Source organism: Vanellus vanellus (genome assembly GCF_965231255.1).
Source record: "Vanellus vanellus genome assembly, chromosome: 6".
Classification (NCBI taxonomy): domain Eukaryota; kingdom Metazoa; phylum Chordata; class Aves; order Charadriiformes; family Charadriidae; genus Vanellus; species Vanellus vanellus.
Genome location: NC_138911.1, coordinates 18,611,759 through 18,626,390, shown reverse-complemented (window position 1 = coordinate 18,626,390; position 14,632 = coordinate 18,611,759). Strand labels below are relative to the sequence as shown.

The 14,632-nt window shown below is 41.8% G+C and overlaps 1 protein-coding gene across 1 annotated transcript in view; it reads left to right on the top strand.

Annotated features, from left to right (window-relative positions):
* Positions 1–14,632, top strand: part of BRSK2 (BR serine/threonine kinase 2) — a gene marked incomplete at both ends in the record, with an annotated part of 331,243 nt that overhangs the window by 228,347 nt on the left and 88,264 nt on the right. The window contains one exon of the mRNA XM_082485191.1: positions 8,387–8,527. Within this exon, the coding sequence (XP_082341317.1) occupies positions 8,387–8,527 (141 nt within the window). The remainder of the gene's footprint in view (positions 1–8,386; positions 8,528–14,632) is intronic.

The window sequence follows — 14,632 nt, the reverse complement described above, 5'->3', positions numbered from 1 at the left end:
CCACAATGTCTTGATCCATGCCATATTCCCCAGTTTTCTGATTATGCTCATAGTTTTCATATAATAATCAACTCTTAAGTGATAAAACAGAGTAGTTGGGCTTCTCAGCAGGTGTGGTCATTTAATGAAATGTCTTACCCATAGGCATCACAAAAAAGTAAACTTTTGAGCATAGAGGAAGCAAGCAGGAACTCTTCTGATTTTTCTTGCCTTCATGTGTATCTCTTTCTATATAACTGCATCTGGGTTTTGCATCTTGCTGGAGTGCACACCTGAAGTTGTGCATCTTAAAAGCTAGCCAGTGCCACATGGACATCCAGTCTAACATAGTAAAAGTCCTGGAACGTCACGCAGTGGTGTGTGATGGTACCCAGTGGTACATTCAGGCTTATGTAGAAGACTGCTTGCTTAGGTTTAAGCAAGGTTGTGCCTCATATGTGTAAATATTGTAGAATCACAGAATCATAAAATAGTTTGGGTTGGAACAGACCTTTAAGGTCATCTAGTCCAACCCCCCTGCTATGAGCAGGGACACCTTGCACTAGATCAGGTTGCTCAGAGCCTCATCCAACCTGACCTTGAACGTTTCCAGAGATGGGGCACCTACCACATCTCTGGGCAACCTCTTCCAGTGTTTCACCACCCTCATTGTAAAAATTTCTTTCTTATATCTAGCATGAATCTACCCTCTTTCAGTTTAAAACCATTACCCCTTGTCCTATCATTACCCTGGATTATTAACTGGTTCCCTAACAGACAGCTAATTGCACACCCTGATGAACAAACCTTCTGTTGCCTGACCAAAACAAGAAGCTGTGTGAATTGACTACCATTCCTAGAACACCATAGAGTATTTCTTGTTACTCTTAATTTTGCATTTATAATACTTACCTGAGATACTTTATGTTTCAGTATGAGCTTTCATCTAGAGATCTCTATCCATTTAACACTTTTATGATAATAAATACATTTGTATTGCCCCAGAGGACCTAATTTGTGTAGCTGTGAATGTCTCATAAATTGTCTTCATCTATAAGGCTGTGAAAACAGGAGCTGCATACCCACGCTGGGATGTATAGTGATGGGCTGCTCCAGGCAATCCCTTCTGGCAAGAATTTTAGTATTTCACACCATTCTTGCTAATGGCTTAAAGGCAGCTTTTCGTTCTTTACAGATCATTACTGGTGTGTTTGGGTTTGTTTTTTTTATTTATTTTGCCATAAATATCTGGTAACGCATGGTCCTGGTGTTCTCTGTGCCAATTAGTCTTTCTTTAACAGCATTTTTCCAGCCATTGCTCAGAGCCAGCCTGTTTTGTTACAGTCCTGCTTTGGAGGTAGCATGTAGCTGCCTTGCCTCAGTGAGAGCTCTTTGAGTTATTTCTCAAAGCTCCCTAGGGCTTGGGCAAAGGCACCCTTTAATAAGTGGTAGCATAGTCCACCAGACAGGAAGGAGAAATCATCACCAAAAGAGTCCTTGTTGCTGTTTTAAGTGATGTCTTCATAGTATTATAGCACAAAGGCAATCTGGTCATGGAGAAGACCTTGCTGTGCTGGACAAGAATGGGACAAAAACAGAGCCTATGCCCTAGTCATCTTACAATCCAAAACATAAAGCAACTGTTGGCAACCCTGTGATTGGGAAGTCCAAGCTGTTGTCAAGTATCACAGCAGAGAACAGTCTTCAGGAAGGAGCTGAAGAAAAATGATGATGTAGCTCTGTCATTAACAATGACGCTCCTCCAAATGTAGGTCGGGTGTTTTAAGAGGACAGAATCATTTGCCTGGATATTCAACAAGTGGATGATGGAACCTGGCTTTGGAGGCTGGTTACAGACAGACGTCAACCTCAAAGGCAAAGGAAGACATCCTAGATTGGTTACAGAAGGGGCTACAAAGTGTCTAGAAGTGAAGACAGCTAGTTCATGTTAGATATAGTATAAAAAAGGGAGACAATGGAGGCATGGAAGGAGTGGTCAAAGTGGAAAGCTAAGAAAATGATATTGCAATGATGATCTGATACCTATTTTGAATTGCCAGCAGTGGGGCAAGAACGTATGTATCAAAGTGAAAGAGACGATGATGAATTAATTTAGATACAAGATATCTAACTAAAATTAGACATGAAATTTTAGCCCTGTGGGTGGATAGGAAAACCATTATCTTAGAGGTATAGTAAAGAAAACATCTAAAAGGTACCAGTACAACTAAGTCATAGGGATCTGAAAACAGCCTGAGTCAAAGGTAACACCCGCACTACAAGCCTGAACTGTAATCAAACAAGCAGTGTTTTCCCTAGGGGTAGAGAAAGGAAGAAGTGGAATGGGGTGGTGAGGCTAAGAGTTCTGCTTTAGCCTTGTTGTGTTTGTGGTGATGATAGGTCAACCAAAGACGTTAGAGATGAAAACCAACATCTTAGTTTATTCAGGAGAAAATACTGATTTTTAATCTGTCTAAATTTTGCAATTTTTTTTTTTTTTGTCTGTTTCAGAGCAAAAGTCACAGCTTTTATTTTTTAACTTCTGGTAGTGTCATCATAAATCCTCACAGCCCTGTCAGGTAGTTAGCATAGTTGGATACAACCAAAAAATATGGTGATTATAGACAAAACTGTTGTTGATTGTTGGATATTTATTGATCATTCCCAGGGGAAACCGGACCATCCTGTCTGTTTATAGGAGTCCTACTGACATGCAGGATTTGGAAAAGACTAAATTGACTTGAATAATGCAGGAATGATGTGAAAATGGTGGGCTGTCACATCCTGTGATCCCCAGAGTACAGGCAAGTTGGGGTAACAGGGAGTGCTCTTTTGTTAAATTTCCAGTCTAAGCTACAGAACAAGCCACAGGTAAGCATGGGGAGGCTACTGTGAGTTAGAGAGCTCTGGAGTCTGTGCTTGTTCCTGGTTTAGCCAAAATCTGAGGGGCACAAAGGTAGTTTAAAGACCACATTTCTCCACATTCATCTTGGCTACTCCATCTCTTTCCCATGCAGCAATCATCCCTCCTTTGCCATGTTGTTTAGTTTGCATTATTGCTTCATTACTGTTTGGGTTCCTGAAAGAGTAAATAAAATGAACCAAGAAGAAAGAAAAGAGCCTAGGATTGTTCTATTCTAAGCTTGCTTTCATAAACTGCATGTACATCTCTGATAGAATATGGTCATTTGAGGTTAGGAACTTAATAGCTTTTATTGGGGAGGTGGTGATAATGGGATGCCAATGGAAAAATGGCAAAGGTAATAGAAAGGATGCTGCTGCACAAGATCTCTCTGCTCCTCTCCAATAGACAAAATTATTCTCGCATTAAGCATTTGGCTTCTTTGTCTTTAAAGACCAAAGTCTTGTTTCCTTCAAGCTCTGAAACTTAACCGGAGATTTTCTGTTTTGTGTCTTGGCTTGTAGAAGGAGCATGAGATATCATGCAAGATGTGGACCTTGGTCTCTTATGAAAACAGGTTGTCACCTGTGAAAATTTGTGCAACCTCTTAAAGAATACATCTAATGAGAAAAAAGTAGTCAAGAATTTATTTTTAACACCACACGTATTTGGCTTCATGTTGAGTTGCACAAGCCTGATGTTTTCTTGCCTTTCCAGTGTCCTAGCAAGCAGAGAGAAAATTGATGGTGGGGACAGGATGGAGTAGAACACACAAGGGATCACAGGTGCAAATCCCAGCTCTGATACTGGGTTACTGTAACCCTGGGCAAGTCACTTTGCTTCACGGTTCCCTATCAGTAAAGAACAGGGGGTTAATACTTGTAATGCTTCTATCATGTGAAATGTAAGGATTAGAAGAGCTAGCGTGTGTCCAGAGCATCCGAGATGGGAGAGCTAAGTGGTCTTACAGAGTCTTTTGTCCTAATATAGCTCCTCTCTGTATTATCACAGCAGGTAGTGTGCATGCTGCCAGCCAGAGGCTGGATCTTTCCTTTCCTTGAACTTCCTTGCAATGGCTATTACAGAACAGGGCTTCCTACACTTTTACAATGGGAAGACTGATGGTGTCAAATCTTACGTAGACAGATTTTTAAAAAAGCTTCATTCAGCAGTAAGTTACTTTTCATCTCCAAATGTAATAGAAGACTAGTTCTGGTTACTGTTCTGGGATTTTTAGAATTTGCTCGCTTGCCTAGAGTAAATGGGAAAAGTAGTACTATAGTGAGAGGAGAACCTGTGATATCTCAAAAAGATAAAAGGGAAGGGGAAACTCAGAAAAATACTTTTTAGTGTTTTTCTCCCCTGCAGGCTATGTGTTATTTACCTTCTTCTAGATCCTCCAAGAGTTGGCATTGGCATACTTCCAATCCTATAGCACTTTGCTAAAGTAAAGGATTTTAGACGCTGATGTGGACTCAGGAGATCTGGATTCTCTTCTGTGCCACAAATTCAGGAAAGATGTAGTGTCTGTATGCCTTATTTACCAGCCTCTGGAATAATGCTCTTTATTTCCTTTGCTTTTCCTGTTTGGCTTTTCAGAGTGTGTATTCTCTTCTTTTACAAAGCCACTCAGACACACTCACGCGTACACAGATAGATGGATAGATACAGATATACCACATTTAGTGGGGATTGTGTAAGCTGTACAGTGATAGCTATAACTGGTGCAGCACTTGGAAATGTTTAAACCCCTCTTGTTGTCCTGTTTGGAAGTAACGTGTGTACTACTACTGTGCCATGTAATGCGCCAGCAGAACATTGGCTTGAACAGAGGTGGAGGCAGGTGCTGAATTATGCCCTTGTTTAGTTGAAAATCTCCTAGTTGGGGGCTATCCTAAAAAAAAACACATCGGACTGGATGGAATAGGGTTGGCAGGTGACCAGCTGCACATCCAAACTCAGAAATCCTAGCTGCAACACAACGACTTAGTACTTACGGAATGATCCCTGCAGCACTTATTTCTTGCACTTGACCACTGGGAAATGTGTTTGTCGTCCTTCTCACTCCTGTCGCATTGGGGGCTTTGTCAGATCAGAATACATCATTGCTGTGCTTCTCTGTGTCCCTTGACTTGTCATAGGCACAAATCTTTTTCAAATGTTCTTCCCTGTTCATTTCCATTATTATATCTGGTGCTTCTAGGTGGCAAGCAAAAATGAATAACCTTGTAAATGCTCCCTGTCTTTCAATTTGTTTTATTTTTCATACAACGTGTCAGTGCATTTTTGTTGAGTGTTTTTAATAAGATGAAGTTGATGAAAATAAATTGCTTTGCAGTTCCTGCTGTGGGTGACAGAAATGCTGGGTCTGTAATTTTCCAAAACTCTGCATTTGAAACCAGTGCGGAGGGTGTCCTGTATGCCTGTAACGGCAATCATCTTTGTAAAACACCTCGCAGGAAAAGAAAGCAGCTATCAATTTGAATTTGAGGGGCAAGATGCACTGCTGTATCCAGCTTCTGCCGGGCACGGTGAGAGAGGGAGCTGTCAAGGAGAATTTTAGGATTGATTCTGTGCCAGGCTTGGGTCTGCCATATGGGATAGTTAGCCAGATCTAGCTCTAGTATGAGAGAGAGAATGAATTATATAGCAAACCGTCTTACCAGAGTGTCTGTTAGCCAAGGCTTGGAAAGTGAGGATTGGGACATGAAAATGTGGGTACTGGTGGCTACTGCATATCAGCTTTCTTCTGAGCAGTTCAATGTTGTCCTGGTTTGAGGTAAAACAGAACCAATTTTCTCTTCAGTAATTTTACTTTTCATCTAAGCCTCTTCTAAGTAACTGAACTCTCTGAAATTCACAGCATATTTTTCTGACACTGTCCACTCTCAGAGTGGTAAGACCTGATTGTTTATAATTTATGCCAAGGAATGGTATGCAGAGAGGCTCTGGCTTATACTTATTGCTGTAACAACCAAGGGCAGCTAACTTGGTTATTCGCCCCATTGGAGGGTCGGAAGTGGAAAAGTGTAGAAGGGAGGAATGGACAGGACAGGTGACCCAAAACTGACCAACAGGGTATTCCACCCCATCTGCCTCATGCTCAGTATAGAAGCTGTGGGATCAAAGGGTCAGCCCTCTTTCTTCAATGGCCGGTGTCTGAGGAGGACTCTGTCTGTTCGTCTGCCTTTGATCCCGATCTGTGCATTCCTGAATCCAGATCCGGAATCTAGTTCTCATCCATCACTGAGTCCAGTCTGGGACTTTCCCAGTGCCAGCCAGTGATGTGATTGTCATCCTGGCAGCTTGATACAGTTTTGTATATATTGTATATATTTCATTGTTTTCTTTTTGTTATTTTATTAATATTTTCATTAAAGTAGTTTAGTTTCTTTTTTAAACGCATAAGTTTCTTTTCTCTCTCATCTTTCTCTCCCTGAAGGGAGATTCTCTCCCTTCTCTGAAGGGGAAAGAAGTAAAAGAGAGCATTTGTTGTTCATTTCAGTGGCCAGTCCAGCCCAAACCATGACAAATGTCTTGCTCAAAAAATGTAATGCAGATAAACGGTGGTCTCCACATTACCAAGGTGTACTCAGTAGACAGTCTGGTAACTGCTCATTGCTTCTTGGAAAGAAGATAACCCATGTATTCCAAATGTTATTTTCAAGTCAATAGGTTTCTCTTTTTTACTCATTTTAATTAAAAAAAAAAAAAAGTCAGTATTACCATATTTCTTGTAACTGTTTATATTTTGATAAAAATGGCAGAAAATACCATTTTAATTCCCTAAAGTTTAGAATTTCATTTTGTTGGCCACTTTTTTGTGCTTTTGTACTACTTACTTAGCTGGCAAGACAATATTAATGTCGCTCTCTTACTGCATTCTCTGCTGCGTTACTGTAAGGCACGGAAATGCTTTCTCCTTGTGCTGGCTGGGAGATGACACATGGAAGTTGCACAGGAGCTGATGATGGACCAGGAGCTCGGGTCGCACTTTTGCAACTTCAAGGCTAATGCTGTTATCATTAAGCGAATTTTACTTTCCGCTGAACAGCTTTTACTCCTTTTGCTGTTCCAGCTTTTTGGAAACATTGAAAATGGGAATAATTAAGTCCCTAGATTTATCATAATCTTCTCCTCTTTACATTTTCTGGTGATGTCTGTCAAACAAACTGCCAAAGATTTGAATGCCCTGTTCACCCTTGCATTGTTGCTGTACAGAAACCACCTTTCCGATCAGATGCCTTGCCGTGCAACCCTGAAACTCACTTCAGAGGAGTTAGGCAGTAAGGGAGGAGTACAGGTTTCTGCCTCTCTTAGAGGGTTTAAACCAGCTAACAGAGCCCAAGAACAAAAGTGATTTTTTAGTAATAATAATAATAATTTGTTGTTTATACTTGTAATTTCAGATTCTGAAGAAATAATCTTACTGCATAATTTCTTCATTCTGTATTAGAATTGTACAATCTGGGCAAACAAGCAAGGAGACAGTAGAGCACAAAATCACAACAGAGATGAAAAAAGTCCATGGAGGTTTCAAGCAGTCCTCTTGCCAATAGAAGTCTATTTCATAGTCCGTATTATATCTGGTTTATCTTTAAATGGTTCAGTTGATGCCGTTCCTTCCACTTCCATGGGGAAACTATTTCATTCCGACTGTTAGGCAACATTTCCAGAGATTTATACTAAGTTTTCCTCTGCTTGGCTGCCTTTCATTACCCCTGCTTAAAACAACAAGACGGTCCATCCATGGCAAGTCCTTTCCTTCCAGAAGATTTCACTCTTCTCTCTGTGACTGCCAGAATTGCTATGTGAGGTCTGGGTTTTCCTGTCTTGCTCCTAGGTCCCCATTGTGCCACATTTGTTCACTCACTGCCACATTTTTCATGTTTGAATTGCAAGGTAGGGCAGCTACTCCAGCAAATCACTGCTGTTCAGCAGCAAAAGCGGAAGCCCTTACGTAGGCTGCACACATGTAGCTCTTTTTATCTTTTTTCATAATTTAAACTATTCACCTTTTTTTTTTTTAATTCCCTCTAGTTTGTTGACATCTGTCTGGTTCTCAGGTGTCCAAGACAGAACAGTATGTGAGTGCAGCTTTGCCACAGCTGTTTTATAGAGGAACTGTCAGCTTGGTTAAGGGACCTGAGGCTTTCTAGTACAGAGTCTCACTCCACAGTAGCTTTAAGAGCAGCTGTGAAAGCTTATACCTGATTATTCTCCCCCCCCTCCCCCCCCGGTCTTTTGAGTAATTTTTGGCTTCCAGATTATCTCTTATTATTATTTTGAACACTGAATCCAACAGTGGCGTGTCTGAAGTTTGCAGAACTCCTGTTAAAAATATTAATCACTCCTGATTTTAAAATTCTAATTCTCTTTCACTGTTCTTTTCAGAAGTGTTCTCCTTGACCATGTGTAAACAGAGGTGTTTGTATGTAACTGTGCGTGTGTGAAGAGGTTGATATGATAATGTGCTTACAAAATCCTGGCTTTGTTATTTTCTAGGTATTTGGTGCTAGAACACGTGTCAGGTGGGGAGCTCTTCGACTATCTCGTAAAAAAGGGAAGATTGACACCAAAAGAAGCCAGGAAGTTCTTCCGACAAATCATCTCTGCTTTAGACTTCTGCCATAGTCATTCAATATGGTAAGTGCAGCCATTTCCAATGGGAGTTTTACCTGTTACTTAAAAGCACAGAACAAAGGGATCTCATTTCTTGATACTTCTACTTACTGTTAGGTAACTGATATCGTAAAACTCTAAAAGCATTGTGTAAAGTGCTGATGTATTTTTTAATTCTTGGCTGTCTGTGAGACATTGCGCCAGTCACAGATAGACTTTTCATGGAGATTGTCCATCATTTCTTGCTGGATGAGAATTTATTCACAGGGAATGCTTTAACCAGGAAAACCAAAACCACCAAAGAAGAGCAGTTTAATTTCCATTAACACTTGCTAATAATGAAGCATTACATACACTATGTCAAAATGAATCCCTGAAGAAACTTGGGAAAGTTACAAATACGGCAAAGTCATTTTATGGCTTCCTTCAGTTTTTGGAAACCTGCTGGCTTTTGGCAACCTTCACTGAGTCCCTTCTGGGTACTTGAGTAACTGTTCCCTTTAATTTCCTTTCCAGTAGGGAAGAATTTTCTTGATCTGACTGCTGTTGATACTTACTAACTTCATCATATGATTTAACCATCAAGTGTGGTTTAACCTGGGCTTTCAGGTGGTGTTTTAAATTGGACCCATTTCTTCTTCATCTTCAGCAAGTTTAGGCAATTTAAATTATACTGAAATCAAGTTCTTATGATCACTCTGAGTAGAGTTTCTGTATAGCTGCTGACCTTTAACTACCTGCTTATTTCTCAGAAATGCATCTCCTTGCAGTTAGATTGGCTGGGGGAGACCATTTACATTATGTCTGCCTGGCTGCTTCTGCATAGCCACAGATAGCTGAAGATCCCCCCCTCCAGGAGGCCAAGGGCCACCGATAGATACTGCAGTAGTTGGATTTGCACAATCACTGTGTGGTTACTTCTCAGTAACTGAACAGTGATTTTCTGTACCCCCAGTTTTGCGCTGAGAACTCACAAACCAGACGTCCACGGCATAAATGGCCACAGCAAAATTGGATGCCTAAGTATTTAACTTGCCCTTCTAGCCTCCTCCCTCTACATCTCTGACTCATTTCAACACTAAATATTAATCTGAAAAAGAGCCTATTTCTAATAAATGGAAAGGGAAATGAGAGCCTTTTTGAGGATATATTAAGAAGACTATACTGTTAGCAGGAGAGGCTAAGTGGTGGATTAGGGTGAGAAGGTTCTGAGGACAATGCCTACCTGGCACAGGCAGGGTTACAGTAGTCAGAGAAATTCTGAGAGTAGCCAAGAGCTGATTGTGGGCCCTAACTAGAGGATCTAAGTTTTCTCTGTTGGCAGAGACCTCTGACAAATTTTATTCTGCAAATTCCATGATTTTTCCTCCCTGCTAATCAGCTGGTTTGAGTGATCATGATCTTCTTACAGTCAGCATAATCCTTGGTAGGTTGTAGAGCTGTTATTTTTTAGGTACACTGGGAAGTGTAACGACTGGTGGATTGCATTCTGCTCCCTACTTGGCTTAACGCTTAGAGACCCAATCCAAGAAGACTCAAAAATGTTTAAGTACAACTGAAGAGAAATTATTTACTCTTCCAAATGAGTATTCCAGAGAAATATGAATCTCTGTTGGGACAGAAGTTTCTATGAAAGCATGCATATAAACACATACATTCTGGTCCTTTGGGCTTGTGATGGATACCTCTTGATATGGCAGACTTTAATAAGCTGAGTGAGGATCATGGTGAGGTTGTCAGACAGACGAGCACCTCTGCAGGTTTAACGATATGTGGAATTTCCAAGGCAGAGTGCATGTCTCTCTTGAGGAATATTGGATTGTGAGCAGTAGTCTTGTTTAGAAGTAAATCCCCTGTCTCCTTGCCAACTCCCACTCAACTAGCACCTAGTGCTGAATAAGTTAACAGTAAATCATAAGCTCTCCCTCCCTCCAGGTCAGTCTGAGACTTGTGTGGTCTGTGTTATATTAGACTCTGTGTCGTATTTTGGACAGTTATCATTAAACCCTTTTTGAAAATCAGAGCATGCATAAATATATGTGTGTGCGTGTGTGTGAGAATAAAAGTTAATGTGCTTTCCTAAGCAATGAAGCCTGACCTTGTCCTGTCGTGGGGCAGTGAAATGACAAATCATCTCATCAGCCAGGTTATCCAGTTATGACCACTTTGAAAAATGAAGGCTTCTGCTTTGGTTAATGACTAAATGTGGGTGCCTCTAACCTACCGGCAGAATAGATTGATAGCCTGGTGTCCCCAGCCCCGTATCATTGTCCCATCTTCTTCCTGTACCTCCCAAGACACTGTGAAATATCGGTGGCTTACTTTCACAGCAGTATGTAACCACATTCAGCTTTCACTGCTCAAAATGTATTGATGCAGCAGGATTCCTGGATCAAAGAATCAGAAAGGATTCCCCAATCCTGCCGTCAGTAAAAGGCTTCTGCTGCTACTGTGTGGAGACATCACTTGTGTCTGAGAGGTGTTTTCAAACAAGCAGCTCAGACAAAGAAAGCAGAATAGGCTCAGAGCTTGACTCTAGTTGTGTGTTTTTTTAAAAAAGTATGAGCTTTCTGTTCTTATTTGATGGAAACAGTGGGGGAAGATTTGATGTACCTCACTCTGAGTTGCGGTCACTTAAGGGGTTTTGTGGTACAGGTTGGCCATGGGGGAAAGCTTGCAGGTAACCCACTGTAGGGTTCTCTAAGGACTTTTCCATGTACACAGCACTGTGCCGTGCTCGGAACCCACAGGCGGCCACGGGGGCGAACAGACAGCACACCATGCAGAGGTATTATGTGGGATCCTGCAAGCAGTGTATCTGTGTTACCTCGCTCCTTTGCCTGAGCTGGCAAACGGAGCTGTTAGCTCAGTGATGCAGCATTATTGCTTCTGCTTCCAGCTCTTCCTCTGTGCTAGTTCCGAGGGCTCTGCACCACGCTGCAGTGCCCAGAGCAGACACGCTCAGCAGTGGTGCAAGAAATGGCAGAGGAACCTGGCGTTCCTTGGACATCAGTGTAAGACCATCCTAGCCTAGGAATTTTTTTTTTATATAACTGACATTTTTTTTTCCTGAGCTGCCATTCACCTAGTGCTGGGTGTCTGCTCTCCTAAATTCAGGGCCTTTAAGATGTCTCAGCTGGATGTCCCAAATCAATAGTCCCTTTTGAATATCCTGCCTCCGTACCGCTCTCGGCTACTTCAGTGCCGGCTATATTTTCTGTCGGAAACAATGTAGGAGCATGTATCTGGGTAGGTCGCAAATCCTTGCTTTCCCCAGGAAGCGTCTCCTTTATCTCGAGCGAGGGGATGCTGCAGCGCCCACGGAGGGTGGGAGCCGGGCGAGGAGAACTGGCGGGCGCCTCATTGGCTGGCTGTGACATCACCGGCAGGAGCTGGGATTGGCGGCGTGCGTATTTTGTGTGTGCGTTGGGTTTTTCGCTTTGGTCAAGCTCATATTTGGTGTCTGTATCTCACGAGCTGACAAATAAAAATATGATTACAGAAAATGCCCCGTGGCAAACCTTATTATGGCTTCAGAGATAACAGATAATGCCAATTACTGCACAGGGCAGTGGTGACATTGAGAGGAAATCCCCTGCGGTAATGAGCAGCAAGATGATTATTTCACTTTATTTTTATTTTGGTTGGGTTTCATTTTGTGGTTTTTTTCCCGAGCATGCACAAGAGGGGGTTAAGGCAGGTTCTTTATGAATATTGATAAATGACAATTATGAGGGCCCTTTCTCCTTTCATTGCCTGGGGCTGTGCCTGCTTGAGTACGCGCAAGGCTCTTGCAGAAGTGTGTCTGTGTGTGCCTGCGTAGGCATGGGGGTGTGTGACTTAAAAGGCTGAGGCAATGAATAAGAGCTTTGTTTGACTTTGCCTTGTGTTCTTCCCATCAGTGCGGGCGGGAGGAAAGGCTCCTTATAAAATAACACTTCAAGATTTCACAGCACTAGTGCCAAAATCTCTGGTATATTCCTGCAGGCAGGAGCTGCAGAGCACTGTCAGTAAAGAAAGCACGCTTTTAGGGAGATATCTGGGGTGTCTTAGAGAAACAGAGAAAGCTGAAGAATGCCAGGTGCCATGTTCTCTCAGGTAGTACCACCCTACCACCCTCCTAGTGACTCCTGCTCTGTCTTGCTTCATTTATAAGGAGCGTGCTACAGTGTTCTGCAGGGATAGTCTGTCAAACACTTAAGGCTGCAGCAGCTGGACAGTTTGAAATCGTGACTCAAGGCCTCCAAATGTGAAACTAGTCTAGAAATTTTGGAATTTAATAAGATTGGTTTCTGGGTTGGTTTTTTTTCAGGTCCTTGAGTCTTTAGATTTTCAAGTTTTCTTTCAGGCCATCAGAAGTGAGGAAGGTACCTTTTTCCCCTGTTGAGAGCTGAGATTTACCGATCATTGCCTGATGCCAGGAGTTTCAGATCTGTGATTGAGACTCACTCTAAAACACTCTAAAATTTTTGAATTTCCCTTGTAAAGAGAACAGGAGGAAACTCATCAAGTGCCGCAGCTGCAATGCCAAAGGCAAAGTTACCAGCTCAGCTCAAGTCAGAGGACATGTATTTTTGTGAGTTTATTTCTTTATATAAGCCACTGGAAGCTCAAAAATGGCATAGTCTTATTGTAAGTGTAACCAGGTAACATTCTTTGGCGAGTACAGCAGTGGTGATCAGACCTGACAGTCTGTTCTGGCTTTGAAATATGTGAATATATGTTTGGAGGCAAGATTGGTAGGGAAGAGCAATATATTTGAATAGATCAATGGAAATAATTGTTGAAAAGCCTTGCATATAAACCCTTCTCCAGGTCTCCTGATATGTTTATAGATGTTGTCCTTTTGACTAGCTATAACTATGTTCATTTGTTCTGCAGAATTCTCTGAAAACTTACTAAATTTGAGCATAGCAACCATGGCTCTAAACAAAGATTCTTCTGTAGGTAGATGTAAGTTACACGTTCGGATCTGATTTGCAGAAGCAAAAGAAAATAAGATGAAAGGCTTTTTCTGCTCAAGAAAATTAAGAATATTGCTTCTTGTATTATTAATTATTACTGATAAATTATTTGCATCACATCAGACCCTTTTAAGAGGCATGCTGCAGAACAATTATTCTGTGGTCTGGCCCTTCTGGGAGTTTGGGGTCAGTAAGAAAAGCATTTGCAAAGTAGCCAACAATTTGATTAAGTACAAATGACCTGTAACTGCTCCAATTAGGAGGTTTCTTGGGTGAGAAATATGTGACCTACGATGAGTTGTCATAGAAACTGATATCAATGTTTCAGCTCAAAAGTCACTTTAAAATAAGGGGTTAGTTCATCATCTCATGCAGGTGACATAGCTCCTCTGAATCCAATATCTGGAGTCTGTCACTATACCAAAAATCTTCTGCCAACCCTGGGTGACAGGGAGAGAGTATTTTACTTGTCTTTTTTATGTATGCTGCAGTTGCCTGCAGTACAGATACAGGGATATTCCCAGAGCAGGAGGATGGACTAGAAAGGCAATGGAGGGAGCTAGAGAAGCTGTCTGAACAGCATCACTGGGAGCAACCAGAAATCAAGTGTGGCCAGTGTGTTGTTGGAAGCTGGAACATGTTAATGCATATGTGTGCCTTTCATTTTCTATGTACTACCTTCAAGAACTGTGCTCATTTCCATGGGACAATATTTTCGGACCTCTCTCTGTATCCATCTTGTGCTGCAAGGAAATTGTAAAGCCTTTGTTGTAATCTGTAAAAAAGGGACGTTACGGGGAGCCTGGCAGTGTGTACTTCCCCTGCCATGGCTTGTTTCATGGCTCCCTTTCACTCATGCGTTCTCCCTTCAAAAGCCTGCCGTATGCAGGAGTTAACTTCTTGCTCCATTGTCAACCAGAGCTGGTTGAGGAGCTCTGAGCAGTCCGTGGCCACCCTGGATCGGGGTTACGCTCACTTCTTCTTCAGTGCTGCATTTCTCTTTCATATTCTTTCTCAGCATATGCAGGGCTCAATAGGAGAGGTTGCCGTGTTTGTCACTAAAGAAGCTGCTTTCTTCTCTTCTGATTTTCCAGCTATGTGATAAAGCCCCTGCAGCTTTAGAGCCTTTAGAACAATGAAAGGGTAACGAGTCCTCTGTTCACCT